Source organism: Micromesistius poutassou (genome assembly GCF_964030765.1).
Source record: "Micromesistius poutassou genome assembly, chromosome: 19".
In the NCBI taxonomy this organism is placed as follows: Eukaryota; Metazoa; Chordata; class Actinopteri; order Gadiformes; family Gadidae; genus Micromesistius; species Micromesistius poutassou.
In genome coordinates, this window is record NC_140289.1 from 1,786,580 (window position 1) to 1,802,282 (window position 15,703).

At 49.7% G+C, this 15,703-nt stretch overlaps 2 protein-coding genes across 2 annotated transcripts; one reads left to right on the top strand and one right to left on the bottom strand.

Annotated features, from left to right (window-relative positions):
• Positions 1-2,463: 2,463 nt before the first annotated feature.
• l3hypdh (trans-L-3-hydroxyproline dehydratase) lies at positions 2,464-5,849 on the top strand. Its single transcript, XM_084483805.1, has 5 exons — positions 2,464-3,092; positions 3,237-3,406; positions 3,886-4,008; positions 4,404-4,541; positions 5,074-5,849. The coding sequence occupies exons 1-5, from the start codon at positions 2,474-2,476 to the stop codon at positions 5,197-5,199; spliced, it is 1,176 nt and encodes a 391-aa protein (XP_084339931.1). The 5' UTR covers positions 2,464-2,473; the 3' UTR covers positions 5,200-5,849.
• Positions 5,850-6,027: 178 nt separating this feature from the next.
• On the bottom strand, positions 6,028-15,520 carry LOC311364234 (disheveled-associated activator of morphogenesis 1-like; the record flags this gene model as incomplete). The annotated part of the gene is given in 11 exon segments (XM_084484238.1): positions 6,028-7,726; positions 8,323-8,339; positions 8,342-8,492; positions 10,357-10,488; positions 10,833-10,893; positions 11,014-11,121; positions 12,044-12,212; positions 12,760-12,848; positions 13,986-14,092; positions 14,592-14,676; positions 15,363-15,520. Coding segments are annotated over 11 exon segments (1,302 nt in total), but the record flags the coding sequence as incomplete, so codon positions are not given.
• Positions 15,521-15,703: the final 183 nt, after the last annotated feature.

The window sequence follows — 15,703 nt, forward strand, 5'->3', positions numbered from 1 at the left end:
GAATTATTATTATTATTATTATTATTATGACTATAACCTATTTATTTTTGTTTGTTTTATTTAATTGTATCTTATTCTAATTTTAAGATTTGCTTGGTCAGCAATTTTAAGCTGGTTTTAAGCTGCTAAAATAGATAGTATTATAGCTAAAATAACTCAAATAGAAGTAGTTTTCCCACATGATAAACTTGAACTTGCACTTACATGAACAACTTTTTTCAATTTAATATGAATCATATGTAGGTCGGATATAATTAATTAAGATCAGATTTTGGGGTAATCAAATGCAATGTTTTAATAGATTACTGTAGACCATATGCAAATCTGAACTGATGTAGGGTACTGCTGCATTTACTGAAATAGGCTGAAAATGTCAAAGAAGTTGCTCCTATTTTGTGAGGATCCTTTGTTCATGATGATGCCGCATTTTCTGTGGGCCTGTACCAGTATTCGTAAAAAATATATAATCATAATCTCCTTCAGTATTTTTAGGTTTATGCTGCATGCATCCAGACAATCTGTTATGGAAATGGAAAAGAAATAAGGAATAATGCCTACTTCTCAACACTTTGTTCGATCTCCTCTATTGAATGCAACACTAACCCACGATTTAAATCAAAAGTAACATAGATAAACACTATAGCGAGTGGACATCCTTGAGCTGTCTCTCAGCACAAAGCTTCACCCTTTCTCAAGACCCTCTATCATTGTATTTCCTTTGTCCCTCCATGCTGGGGTTAACCGTGCCATGGCATCGGCTGATCTCAAACATAAAGTTCTGCAACGTGGGCCGAAAAAATGTGTGTGTGTGTGCCGTCTTTGTAGTTGAACAGGGCTAATGCGTTATTCCTAATACCACCAACACTGTTATCCACACCACACAAGGGACTCATTCCAGTCCAGTCCCTGGACACCTGCACCAGTTACAGGAGGAGTGAAAAAGGGCGCTAAAAGGGAGAGTATTTGACAAACACTGGATTCTGTTTCACAAGAATCAAAAGCATCCATTTTGGACGAAGCCACAGCAACCTACGCCTAAATACTGCATTGAACCAATTTATTCTTTAATGGCACCCAAAGCTGCCACCCACGCCCGTCTTTAAGCGCTGTGCGGTAGGCTACAACCGCAGTGAAGCTAATCTACTGGGCCGTCTCCTAAGGACCACTGTCATTACAGCACCACCCAGGGAACACTTTACCCCCCTGCCTGATTGTCTGCACAGTCGGAGCTCTTGTGCCACGTGCTAAGATGCTGCCGTGCTCTTTGTTGCTCCGAGTTTATTGTCTCATTTCCGGTGGGTTCCGTTGGGAGTGAAAAGGCACAGTCTGTTCATTATAGACTAGTGCTACATCATCCTTCCTCAATCCCTTCCCCTTAATTGCTTACCGCAGACAGGTCCAAGTGAAAATGTATTCTGCTTCAGCCCTGTGTATAGTGACACTTCTATCATACACGTCCCCGAAATGGGCCTTATTCCGCTAGCGGTCATGTTGGGTCTTGACACTAACTGGGCTTACAGAGCCCAGAAGGCCCATAGGTGGATACAGCAATGGGTGTCATCACAGGCAGTAGAACCTCAGTGAGGTTACTGGTTGTACCGTCATTATAGAAACCTCTCGGGAGCCCCTAGAAAGCTAACTGCTGATGGATGATGCCACCGTGCCCCATGTGGTCCTGGGTATCAGTTGTTTCTATTTGAGTTATATGGTTTTGACACGTCGTCTTGCCTGCCGCAAGTGAAAAAGCACAGGTTGTTCACTTCACAGGCTGTCAAATCATTATAGTTATTATCCCACTTTTTAGGGGAACTGTTGCCATGGGGAGAGTGTGAAGTCCTCAGAGAGGTCCTTATTCTGACTCCGAAAAGTGCCAAATGTGTTTAAATAGAATAGGCCTTGTGACGTCGTGAGCGCTAGGCCTTTATATGCTACATGTGCAGTTTGGTCAAGTTCATTAACTTCTATTCATTAACATCTATTAAAATTTGTCCTCCCAAGAATCAATAACTAATATCTCAAATGAAAAGAGGCGGGATATGCGAATGAAACAAAAATAAATACAATTGGAAACATTTCAATGAGAAACTCTCTTTCATATTTTCAAAACAGGCTAGGCTACCATGTGTAGCCAAATGAAAAACGTATAAGATTACAATTATTACAAAATAATAATTTTCAATATTGTTATAAAATACTGAAGTAGCCTACACACGGTATGTACAAACTAAGTTATACACAGAATTTGTGTTTAAGTACATTGTGGGGTTGAGTTTGTTTCTGTAGGCATACCTTAAGTCTTCTCCCCCTTGGTTCAATTGGATAAAATGGGCAACTGCAAAAAAATGGATCTATCATCATTAACTTAGTAACTTAGTAACTTCAACAACAGAAAGAGTGAATGAACTTACGCGCTGGACATGCATGAGCAGACAGGCGGAGTGGAGCGCTCCTCAGCTGCTGCGACCAATAGCCAATGACAGCCCAGGGTCAACACCCGCCCACTTCTCAACTTTACCTCCATGCTCCACGACTACACTGGACAGGCCAACATATTGGGGGAAATTATAACATAGTATTTCGATTGATCGGTTGTTTTATTTGCCTAGAGATGGAGTTTCAGGCTCCACCGAGCGACGGGGGGTACGAGCTGTCCGTGGTGGACATGCACACGGGCGGCGAGCCGCTGCGGGTCATCCTGAGCGGGTACCCCGCCGAGATCCCGGGCGACACCCTGCTGTCCAAGCGGCGGCACGTCAGGGAGAACCTCGACCACCTCCGGCGGGCGTTGATGTTCGAGCCCCGGGGCCACTACGACATGTACGGGGCGCTGCTGGTCCCCAGCGAGCTCCCGGAGGCGGACCTTGGGGTGCTGTTCATGCACAACGAGGGCTACAGCACCATGTGTGGACACGCCGTCATCGCGCTGGGACGCTTCGCCCTGGACTACAAGCTGGTCAGAGAGCCGCGGTCCCCAGAGACCCAGGTCAACATCCACTGTCCCTGCGGCCTCGTCAAGGCCTTCGTCCAGTACTCGAACGGGAAGACCGGGGGAGTGAGGTTCCACAGTGTACCCGCGTTTGCCTTTGCAACAGGTTGGGGTTCACATAGTGTAGTTGTTGAAAAATAAAATGCATATGAATAGGAAATGAAATTTTTACTTCTATGAATTAACTATATTGCAAAGCACAGACTTACCGAGTTCAGCTGGTTGTGGTTTGATGATGTTTGTTTTCTAGATGTCTCCGTGACAGTGGAGGGGTTTGGGGAGGTTGTGGTGGACATCAGCTATGGAGGAGCTTTCTACGCCTTTGTGAGTGCCCAGAGGTTCGGCCTGGACGTGAGTCACTCCAGGACCCGGGATCTGGTAGACGCAGCGACCGCAGTTACAAAGGCTGTAAAGTCGCAGGTAGTACAACTTTATCAATGGGGCTGTTTGTAGTTTTACACTACACACACTGATATGAAACAGCAGTTGTTTTTTTATCTATACCTCAGTAAGTAGCCAATATTTTGCTAATGTATCTGCATAATGCCTTCATTAGTCTACTTGTTCATACAATACAAATGTGTATTGTGTATTATTTCCATAAAGGTATAAATAATAAATAATAAATAATAATATTTTTTTATAAAGATAATAAATAAAGCAAATCAGGTTGACCAATTGTACATTTTTGTTCTACTCTGGTTTGAATCGAAACCTTGCGTTACTCTGGTAAATTCTGCTTTGTTCCACTTTTGTTTAAAATTGACCATCCATCATGGCTCAATCAATCCAGGGGTGAAAGCCGAGACATTTGAACATAAGTATTTCCAGGAATACTGCATGGCTCTCACTGTTCTTCATGAGTTGTAGCCTAGGATACCATTGTACTTTCTCCTCAGGTGAAACTTCACCATCCTACCAGTGAAGACCTAGCGTTCCTCTATGGAACCATCATCACCGACGGCAACGATGTGTACTCCTCCGACCCCACGGCCAACATGTGTGTGTTCGCTGAAGCTCAGGTATGTAGAGGTTAGGGTGTTCAACTCCCAGCAGAAAGGTTATGGGTTGGATTCCCCCTTCAATATCGCCGTTCACCCATCACCTTAGTGTCATGTATCCAAACATTCACTGTGAGTGGCTTTGGATAAGTGTTTGCTCAGTAACTAAATGGTAAAACATTATGCAGAATGCGTTTCAGCAAGGTGAAAAAAATAAAACGAAATAAAACACTAGAAGATGGCTTTAAAATAAACGTTATCACAGAGATATATCACCATGAAAATTAAAGCTAGCCACGTTTTTCTTTTTTTTTGGTCAGGGTGATTTGATTGCTGTCGGGATGTAAAGAAAAAACTCTACCCTACCTTTTTAAACCAAAAAACGAATTTTGTTTTTTTGTGTGTTTTAAATGTAGGTGGACCGGAGCCCGACTGGTTCTGGGGTCACGGCCCGCATCGCTCTGCAGCACCACAGGGGTCTGATCGGCCTGAACCAGACCCGGACCTTTAGGAGCGGGGCCACGGGGTCAGAGTTCACCGGGAAGGCGGTCCAGGTAATCTGGGGGTGGTGCGGTCACGTGTTCACCGTTCTTTGTAGCCATGGAGACAAGCGTTAGTATTTCGATTGGACTGCATGAGAATATAGGGTGGTCAGGGTCAACCGTTTCTTGGTTCAAAACCCTGATATCAGCGGGCGTCCTTGAGCAAGATACCTAAAGGTTTTAGACCCGACACCTGCACCTGAAGGACATCGAGGGAAAAACGTATTTAAATTGCTGAAGATAAAAGCATTTAATCAAGGCCCTAAATGGTAGAGCCCGACAGATAACAAAAGATAATACTATACTATACTGATATTGTCCATTATTAAAAAATGCTAACCTTCCCAGAGAACATGATGTAAAACTCTCTATAAGTTTTACATCATCAAAGTTTCCATATCGGCAAACATATTTGGCGATACGGATATACATCTGTGGTCGGCCGATAAAATCGGCAAACGGTATAAACCTGTCTGGCTCTAGTGAATGGTCCAGGGTTCAACAGCTGACGTCATTTATTTGTCACTGTATAATTACCATTCAGGAGACGACGTGTGGCGACTTCAGGGCGGTGGTGGTGGAGGTCGCAGGACGGGCGTTCTATACCGGCACATCGCGCTTCGTCCGGGAGAACGACGACCAGCTCACCAACGGCTTCCTCCTCAAATGAGCGGCAAACGCTCCCGTGTTATTTTGGGAAAAGCGTGGACTAAATGTGAACCCGATTTCCACGTTTGAGTTTGATGGATTCATCGTTTTTTTTCCAGGAAATGGATTTGGGATATGTTAGGTCTTGATCACCGTCAAGTTTGTCCCTTTCAAAACACTGCTACACCCCTCTGATGTTATGTGCTTCAGTTATTGATATACTGATTCCTGGGGGGAAACTCAACAAGTGAAAGTTTACTGCGTCTGCAGTGTCTTCATTATAGGTCGTTATAGTCTGAATAATAAACTATTTTGTAAAAGAGTATACAAAAGGATATATGTACTTTGGGACTTTCAGTTTCGTTCGCTATGGCAATAAGCGGTTAATTGCTCCCATAGTTCCCAGTTTGTAACATTCATGATACTGCAAATCCAAGGGCTTTCCTCAGTAGGCTTTAGGCTCAGTCACCACCTTCTGTCACCACCTCAGTTGGCAAAAGTGACTTAACAGACATTTATTTACATGGAAACCTTAGAGATTAACCGGGTTAATTAATGAGCAAAGCAACAAATTCTGACTAGTATTGGCCCTTGTTTCTCCACTATTGCCACCAATGTACTTCAGGCTTTACTCTGAAGAATTGTGCCTTTTTAAAATAAACATCAAGGTAAAACTTCCGTTTGGACGAGCAGTACTAAAGGGTCCAGCAGGTCTGCTGAGTTTTTATAAATCCCTGCTTACGTATGAACGAAATAAACTGGCAGCCGTTTGACCACGAGAGGGCGCTAAATGGCAAGTTTTCAAAATAGTCCGTTTCCAGTTTCAGATAGGTTGGCGAAAAAAAATCCAAACTGTTAACTCCCATTTATTAAGGTTGGGTCATAGTACAATGGAAGGCTGTTAAATTATAAAAATCCAATGAAGGTTTCTCACATCCGACATTAAGCCTTCAACTGATGTTTTTTTCTTTGTTCCTCAAACAATGAAAAAACATCAGCTGCACTTGACATATGTTTTAAAGGACATGGCTTTTCTGTTTTCCCACACTGTAAACCCTGCCAATATATTGATAACATATTTTTACTATCCAATGACAACTTAAAAGGGGGGAGGAAATCCAGTGAGGGAAGAGCTTGTGTATTGCATTGACTGGGTAGAGTTTAGCATAGTAAGTATGAATGTATGGATCTATGCGTGACAAACAAGCACGCAACCTTATATAAAGATATATTCATCGTCATCTAAGACACACCGAGTGTCCACACTTTGTAGAGGAATTGCAGGTCAGGCCCAGGCCTAAAACGTACCCATTTAAACAATTAATATCAATAGAGTTAAGGCCAGCTCTTAACAGTAAAAGTTCAAACATACAGTGATCAAATCCATAAATGCTGCATGTCGACAATGTTTGATAGAAAAAAAACTTTCTCTCGTGGAGCCTCGTCGCTCTCAAACTGAACCTCCGGGATGTCCCGATGCAAAGCGTGCGAGCGCGGGTTCGCCCCCCGATCGCGAAGCTGAACAGACGGTGTCCGGGGAAACTTCGGAATCAGTCCTTCTCCGAAGAATCTCCTCCCGCACCATTCCGCTGCGTGAAAGCGTCCCTCTTTTTTCTTGTCTTTTTCTTCTATCAAATCTTCACATACAAAATGGCCCCTATATATATATATAGGGAAGCAGTCCTTTGTCTGCACGGTTTCCGCCATAGATATAAAAACCACACACACGTTAGGAACCCCGTTATCGGAGGATGTACAATATCTGGAAGGTTTTTTCCCAGCATCCACTCTGCTTCGGGGGGGGGACACACAGCGAAGGGCTCGCCCCCCTAAACAGGGACCCCCCCCCGTTCGACTCCTCTTCCATCACTCCTCTGTTCAACAGCACTGCTACTATTCCGTACGGGAACGTTGCATTGTGGGAATGTTCCGAGTGTCTCACCATCGCCCCCCCCCCCACCTTGGTCCAGTTTGGTCATGACATAATTTGGCTTAAGCTCCGTTCAATCGTACTACAAAACAAAATCAACTGAAAAGTGAGCGCGGGGGAAAAAAAGGGGGGGGGGGGGGGGTGAAGGGGGGGTCAAGGGTCAAGGACGTGTTTCATTGGAGTCATGACGACGATGACAACGACGACGACAAGGCGGCCACGAAGGCTTCGGTGGAATGCGGCCCCCCCCCCCCTTCTCCTCCTCCTGTGTGTGTGCGGAGGTCGCTCTAGCCTCCTCCTCCAGGGGGGAGGGGGGGAGCAGGAGACGTGGGGGGGGGGGGGGAATAGGTGGCGGGCGGGGGGGGGGGGGGGTGTGGGCGTGGCCTCCGTCCGCTCAGAAGTTGAGCTTGGTGACGGGCCGCTCGCGGCCGCCGCCGTCGGTGGCAGCGCTGTTGATGCGCTTGCGGTTGCGCTTCATCTTGGACAGGTCCTTGTCGAACACCTCGCCGGAGCGCAGCGCCGACACCAGGTCGTCGAACTCGCCGCCGCCGTCGTCGTCCTCGCCGCCGCTGGCCTTGGCCTTGCGCGCCTTGCGCTCCTTCTCCCGCTGCTCCTTCAGCTGAGGGGGGAAGGAGGGAGGGGGGGGGGGGGGGGAGAGAGGGAGAGAGAGAGGGAGAGAGAGAGAGAGGGAGAGAGAGGGGGAGTCAGAGAGAGAGAGACAGAGAGAAAGAGAGAGAGAGAGAGACAGAGACAGAGAGAGGGAGAGGGGGTCAGAGAGAGAGAGACAGAGAGAGAGAGACAGAGAGAGAGACAGAGACAGAGAGAGAGAGAGAGAGAGAGAGAGAGAGGGGGAGTCAGAGAGACAGAGAGAGTGAGTGAGTGAGTGAGTGAGAGAGAGAGAGACAGAACACACCACGTTCACTATGGGGAGTCGGCTGCCTGCTGCCGTCGCTTACGGACAACGTGAGGCTGCTTAAACTTAGTTTAACGTGGCAACGTGAAGCTGCTTCTGAGTTGAACGGGACAACATGAAGCGGCTTCACGACCTTCCTGAACGACCACCATGAAGCACCTCTCGATGAGACAACACGAAACTACTTCCGAGTTAAACATGACCGCATGTAGTGGCTTCTTTTGGCTTCCTCACCCACGCATGCATACACACACTGACACACACACAGACAGACAGACAGACAGACAGACAGACAGACAGACCTGCGCCTCCATCTTGGCCGGCGCTCCTCCTCCTCCTTGCGCTTGCGGATGTTCTCGTTCTCCTGCTGCGCCTCGCAGAACGACTGCAGGAACTGGTCGAAGATCCCGAAGAACTCATCGGGCTGCATCTTGGCCGGGTCCTCGCCGAAGTGCTTCACCGCCCGCACGAACTGAAGGGGGGGGGGCCAGGGAGACGGAGGTCAGAGGGGTGGAGCCCAGGGAGACCAGGTCAGAGGGGGGGGGGGGGGGGTAGGGTGGAGCCCAGGGAGACGGAGGTGAGAGGGTGGAGGGGGGGGTAGGGTGGAGCCCAGGGAGACGGAGGTGAGAGGGGTGGAGGGGGGGGTAGGGTGGAGCCCAGGGAGACGGAGGTGAGAGGGGGGGGTAGGGTGGAGGTCTAGGGTGGAGGTTGGGGTGGAGGTCAGAGGGGGGGGGGTAGGGTGGAGCCCAGGGAGACAGAGGTCAAAGGGGGGGGGGGGGGGGTAGGGTGGACGTCAGGGGGGGGGGAAGGGTGGAGGTCGCGGTGTGGGGGTCAGGATGGAGGTCGGGGTGGGGTAGGGTGGAGGTGGGGTAGGGTTGAGCTAGGGTAGGGTGGACGTTGGGGGGTGGGGCGGGGTGGAGGTCGGGGGGGTGGGGCAGGGTGGAGCTTGGCGTGGGGGTAGGGTGGAGCTCTAGCTGGGGTACGACGGAGGCCCTGGCGGTGGGGAGGTGGAACATCCTGGGACTAGATTAACGACGCTCCCCAGCGGAACCGGGCCGTAAAGCCCGCTCCACACCGGACCCTCGTTAGCGGCGCGCCGCGGCTTTGAAGCCGGGGCCGCGTGGCTAATGACTGCAGCCGGGGGCCCCGTGGGTTCAGACCAGGGGCCGCGTGTTTGTTGGTTACGGGGCGAAAGTCGGAGCGGCAGAGGGGAGACCAGATGTGGAACCACGCTGAGCTCATGGAGTTCAAACGATGTTTATGTCGGAGGGCGGCGGGGCGTGGCCGCTGCCGACGCTTGTTAGTACATAGATAAACACATGTTTACGTCGGGGGCCACGGACACGGTAAAACCAGACACATGGACTCTTTGTGTGCTGGCTGGCGTTGTGGATATGGGAGGTAAGGGGGGGCACCCTATGGTTATGTGTCGGGTGGAATTCAAGGAACAATGGTCAAAACTCGCTGTGTGTCCCGTTAAGGCGTTTATGAAAATAAACACGTGCACAAGCCCGCACCGACACCCATGCACAGAGAGGTGTGTGTGTGTGTGTGTGTGTGTGTGTGTGTGTGTGTGTGTGTGTTGGGGGCAGTGACTTGGTAGCCTACACACAGACACACGTCGCGTGCGCTCCACTACACTAACGTTTTGAGCCCGTGACAGGCGACACTGGGGCCGTCAAGTCAAATTAATTGTTTCCAGGTGTGGTGTGAAGTTGTTTACCCGGGGAGCGGAAAGCATCGTGAAGGTTGTTCACGCCTCAGAGCCAGAGGAAGGACGGACGGACAGACGCACGCACGCTGCGTCGCTTTCCTCGCTAGCTACAGGGACGCCAATGCTACCACAAACAGCTACCACTGTCAGGACATCGTTCTCCTAGGTTTCCAATGCCCCGCCCTACATAAAACTTTATTGAACCAACAGAGACCCGTTCAGTACATTCTGTTTGTGAAGACGGTTCACAGGCTGAACAACGACAATCACGTCAGAATGTTTTATTTGAATTCCCAGAGCCAGTAGCATCGCGGTGATGTATATCCTGGCTGCAGTGTACAGACACATCCACCGCTAATAACCTTCTGGGGGATAGCTCTGTACACTACGGCGAGGGCCGCTCTGGAGCCGACTCTAGCAGAGCGGAAAGCAGAGGGCCTCCGCGGGCCGCATTAAGGCTCGGGGTTCCTGGAAGTTCCTGGGGCTGCAGGGACCAATAAAAAGGCCCGTAAAAAAAAAAAAAAAGGCCCAGCTGGAAGTGACCCGACGACCCCCATGGTGATAACCGACTCTAACCCCACCCCCCCCCCAACACCACAGCACACGCCCAGGGCTGACTCACCAGCTCCTTGGCCTCCGCCAGAGAGTCCTCCACGTCGGAGAAGCTGAAGCTGGCCACCGCGATGAACTGGCTCACCACCGACACAAACTTGTCGCCGGCCTCCTGCGGTCGCTTCTTCTGGAACTCCAGCTCCTGAGGACGAGACGCGCACAAGCACACACGCACACACACACACACACACACACACACACAGAAAGACACACACACAGATGTTGAAGATGAGGAACATGGGTGGATTTAAGAAGAACCACAGTGTGCCACTATCCCAACCGTCCCACACAATCCAGTGGCACTTCCTAGACTCTCATCGGAAAGGTTGTGCGTTTGATCCCAGTGTAACCTTACCTCGCCATAACCTGTGGGGCCACAACCTTAAAAAGAGGACTAATGAACAGTGACCAGTGGGCAGTGAAGGGCGACAGGAGTGACGTAAGAGGCTACGTTGTTGTGCTAGCGGTCGGCGGCTATGTACTCACACTCTCCACACTCTTCAGCCCGCTGCGCAGGTTGTTGATGTCTTTCTCCAGCTCGCTCATGCTGCAGGGGGAAGGGGAAGCAGAGGACGAGGGGGTTAGCAGGGGGGGGGGGTTTCGAGGCGTGGCGAAAAACGATGGGGTTGTTGGGGGGGGGGTGTGTCGGGTTGTCGTGGTGACGTACTTGACTTTGGCGGCGTTGGGGACACACTGCAGCTCCTCCTGGAAGAGCAGCACCTTGGGGTACTTGGTCTCCAGGATGGTGATCAGGTAGTGGAGCAGGGTGATGTTCCTGCACGCGCACACGCACACACACACACACAGGTCAGGGGGCTACATTCTCACACTGAAGACATCCATGTACACTCAGACCGGACCGCCAGGCCAACACATACGCTATGCATCAGAACACCATCTGGTGGCTTTGGCCCCCATAAAGAGTGGGGTACTCTGGCCCTGGGGGGGGGGGGGTGGGGACGTGCTGGAGGACTTTAACGGCTGCGACCAGCCGTCGGGGAAGCTGGTCGGCGCGACTGGACGTTGAAGACTGACGTTTCTCATCCGCCATGATCAAAGGCATGGTCAGCCTTCTTCCCCCCTCCCACCTCCCCCCTTTTTACACATTTTATTTTTATACGTTTGTTTTACTGCGAGATGTAAATCGCTCCAAGCGACGGCTGAACGAGGGAACCCCACTCAGGGGGGGGGGGGTTTACGATTTTAAACCCCGCGCCGTGTTTTCAATTTCCCCAACAATGTAAACGAACGCGGACGTACGGGACGTCAATCCTGAAAACACATCACCTCCTGGGCGGAGAGGGAGGGGCGCTCCGGCCCGCCTGACGTAAAACCCATCTGTGGCCCAGCTGGAGTCAGACAGCTCTATATGGGGGTCGAAGTGTTTTGGGGTATATATATTTCGGGCTGCATTTTAGCTATATATATATATATATACACGTCGGGGTGCATTTCAGGTAGATATATTTCGGGGTGCATTTCGGGAATATATATATATATATATATATATATATATATATTTGGGGTATATATATTTCGGTGCATTACATGTATATATGTGCATTACATGTATATATATTATTATATATAATTCGGGGAGCATTTCAGGTATATACAATTCGGGGTGCATTTTGGATATATATATATATATATATATATATTCGGGGAGGCGGAGGAGGAGGGCGTGGTGTCCTCACTTGTCGATGCTGGACTTGGTGTCGGCGATCTTGTTGAGCGAGGACACCTTGAAGCCGTAGGCGTTGCCCCGCTGGCCCTTGTTCATGTAGTTCCCGAAGGCCAGCACCACCTCCAGCAGCTGCTTCAGGTTGCGGCTGTGCAGCACCTCCTTGGAGGCCTTGGTCAGGGCTGGGGGGGGGGGGGGGAGAACAGCGTCAGGGGGACAGGTCGGACAGGTCGGACAGGGGAGGCGGTCTGCATGCATTTTGATCAGAGAAGACTCTTTCAACCGCTTCTGGTTCGAATGGCGTTACATGAAGTGTTTATTTTTTTTTTATGGACTTTTTGTGCTTTTAAGGACGGGTCAGTATGTCCTTGCACTTAAAAATCGTACTCGTAAAACAGTATCCTAGCTATCTCTGTTGTTTACGGGGAATGTCTTAACCTAGCAATTGGAAGTGCTCGGCACTTTGTTTCTATGCACATCCTTACTGTACCGACAGCGACACATTGTCGCTTTGGATTAAAGCGTCTGCTGAATGCACCTGAATGTAAATGTGAAAAAAGGTGGGTTGACGGGGAGAGGGAGGGTCATGTGACCCTCCATGAGGGGGGGGTTGCTCTAGCGATCTGAGCCACTGACCGGATTAACTCTGATGCGAGTATCCAGGGCTCAGCCAGACAGGTGGACGGCCCACCAGCCGTCTGATAGAAACAGAGTTCGCTTTGGTCTCACCTTCAACTTTGGGCTTCATTTCAGCCACTCGCTCGGCAAACTTCTTCTTGAAGTACAGGGACTGTAGCCTCTGCTGGTAGTGGTTTATTCTGAGGAAAGAGAAACAAATAGATATTTTATATAAGGAAGCTTACCATTTAAACAAAAAATATGGGTTAGGAAAACTAGGATTTTCTTTGTCATTTCATAAAAGCCATCCTTAGACTAGGGAAAGAAGGAAAAAAGCCACGTCATGAAATAACCAGGAGGTTAGGTCAGGTGATTTAACATGTGTGTGATGAAAATGAAATCTCTATACTTTTTTTTTTTTTTCTTCTCCTTCAAACTGGGATTGAGTGTTCCTTTAATGACGGCGGCCGGCTTTAACCTTGGAGCGTATGGAAACCATGAGGACACAGGGGTGTGTGTGTGTGTGTGTGTGTGTGTGTGTGTGTGTGTGTGTGTGTGTGTGTGTGTGTGTGTGTGTGTGTGTGTCTGTGTGTGTGCGCGCGCACAGACACACACGCTCTGTAATAACCGAGGGGCAGCGGGGCCCGAAAGGCCCTCGGGTCTGGGGGGGGAAGCACATGATCCTCGTCGCCAAGGGAACCAACGCTTGGCGTTACGACTTCCTCAAACCCTTCAAACAAACCCTTCATTCATTCGAGATGATTCAGTTAAAGGGATACGCCGGTGTAACCTCTGAGGAGCCTTACTATGAACCGGCTCATATATTATTTACAAATTGCCGTCGGTCGTGCATAAAAAAAACGCCCGGCAGTCGACGACAGAGTTGGGCAAAGGGAACACTGTTATTAGAGCGACGAACGTCGAAGCGTGCGCAAGTTAGTGACGCAACACAAACAAGATCAAGTCAAGACCGATCTCTTGGGTCACGTAGAGTGTCATGTAATTACCCGCCTCCGCCTCGTATCGGAATGACACCTCGCTCTCCCGTCTCCCGTTGTTTATGTGCTTTGGAGCAGTGCATTGTGGGGCCACTAGCTTAAGGCTAGCTCACAACCTCAAAGTGATCTTGCAGCAGGGGCCAACACCGTTTAGCAGATCCGGAGACTGGTGTGGTAAAATGTTACGGGTCTGGTTTTTAGACCTGTGTGAAAGGGCTCTCGCGGGGTCTTAGAGGGGGGGGGGGGGGTGGTCTTGGTGGAGGGGGGGTCCATGCTTAGAGGGGGGAGTGGGGGGTCTGCGGGTGTGGGATGGGTTCCGTGTGCGGGGGCCCCACCCACCGGCTCATCTCGTAGAAGAAGCGGTCGGGCTTGGCCATGCGGTCCAGCTCGTGCTTGTGCTCCTCCAACAGGTCCACGTCGCTCTTCTCCGGAACAAACTTCAGCATCTGAGGGGGGGGGGTGGGGAGGGGGGGCAGAGGGGTTAATGATTCACAGGCTTTACCACACACACACACAAGCAGGCACGTGCGCACGCACACACACACACACACTCTCAGGCAGAAAGGTCAACAGTGGGTTATTAAACAAGGCTAAAAAAAAGTTAACCTAAACACAAATCTGGACATAAATTTGTCTTGGATTCGATTATTTTAGTATTTCTTTTATCATGTATCCCTGTACTGCATTGACAGCAAGGAAACAAAGCACTCCGTAATGATGTGTTCGTCCCAATAAAACCCACTTCCTTCCTTCTCCTCCGTGTTTTTTTCCAACCACTGAAAGCCAAACTGATTCTGAATCTATTTGCCCGAGGGTGTCTCTCCGTCCAACGCCGTTCTTCACCGTCTTCCCAGCGTTTACAAAACAAAGGCCTGCCGTCGCTGGGCGGTACGGGGCGGCGGCGGCGGTGGTGTGTGTGTACGTGTGTGTGCGTTCAGCCCTCACCTGCTCCAGCATGTCTTTGGGGAGGTCCTCCTGCTCATCCATGGTGAGGATGGCCCGCTTCATCTCCTCGTTGGACAGCTTCAGCCTGCGGTGCGCAGACACATCTCCACGTTAAAAAGAAATAACACAACCCCCCCCACCCCCCCTAAGAAAACCAACTCCTTGGATGACGTGTCACTTCAAGTCTGTTATTTGTCGACCGACCGCCTGAAACCGCACTGAGTTTTCAAAGGGCGTCCCGGGCAACCTTACACGACACCACACTAAGCATTTTTTAAAAGGGCAAGGCGCGGGATAGAGAGACGCACCGCGAAAGAGTTGCGTCCGCCTCCAGGAACGGCTAGACGGTGGGATAATCATAGTGCCTTAATGGATAAGACACATAATACTATAAACACATAGTGCTACATGCCGTAAACAAGTATCCCCAGAGTGATTTTGCAACAGCTTCGATATGTTGCAAAGAAACTGGTTACCAGCGTCACAGTAATATCAGGAGCATAAGAAGGGCAACGTCGTTTTAATGCACGATGCAAAATGCACGGACAACAGTGCGGAAATCCCAATAACTCATCGGACGGTTTTCCGGTTTTCCGTCCGATGTACGAAATACCCACCGGACAGCAACACACAGCAAAACCAGCAATAAAAAGGTTGTGTAAAAAAAACACAACGGCTTTATAACTAGGGTGCCACTCTCCAGGTTTCCCTCGTTGCTTCCCGGTGGTCTGATCAGACGTTGGAGGACATTGTTCCGTCGAGGTACCGTACCTCGACAGCAGGATGTTGCAGTTCTGCGCCCGGCGCCCGTCGATGATGGACAGCTCCTTGACCTTCTTGGCGGTCCCGATGTCGTCCTCCACGTCTTTCTGCGAGTTACAGATAGGGGGCGTTAATACAGAGGGGCACACGGGAGCATAGAACGATCTGTCTCACTCTGACACACACACACACACACACACACACACACACACACACACACACACACACACACACACACACACACACACACACACACACACACACACACACACACACACACAATAACAAGCTCACTTTTAGTACTTTCTCAGTGAAAAATGTAGTTAAAATAAAATTGGGTAAACTAAACT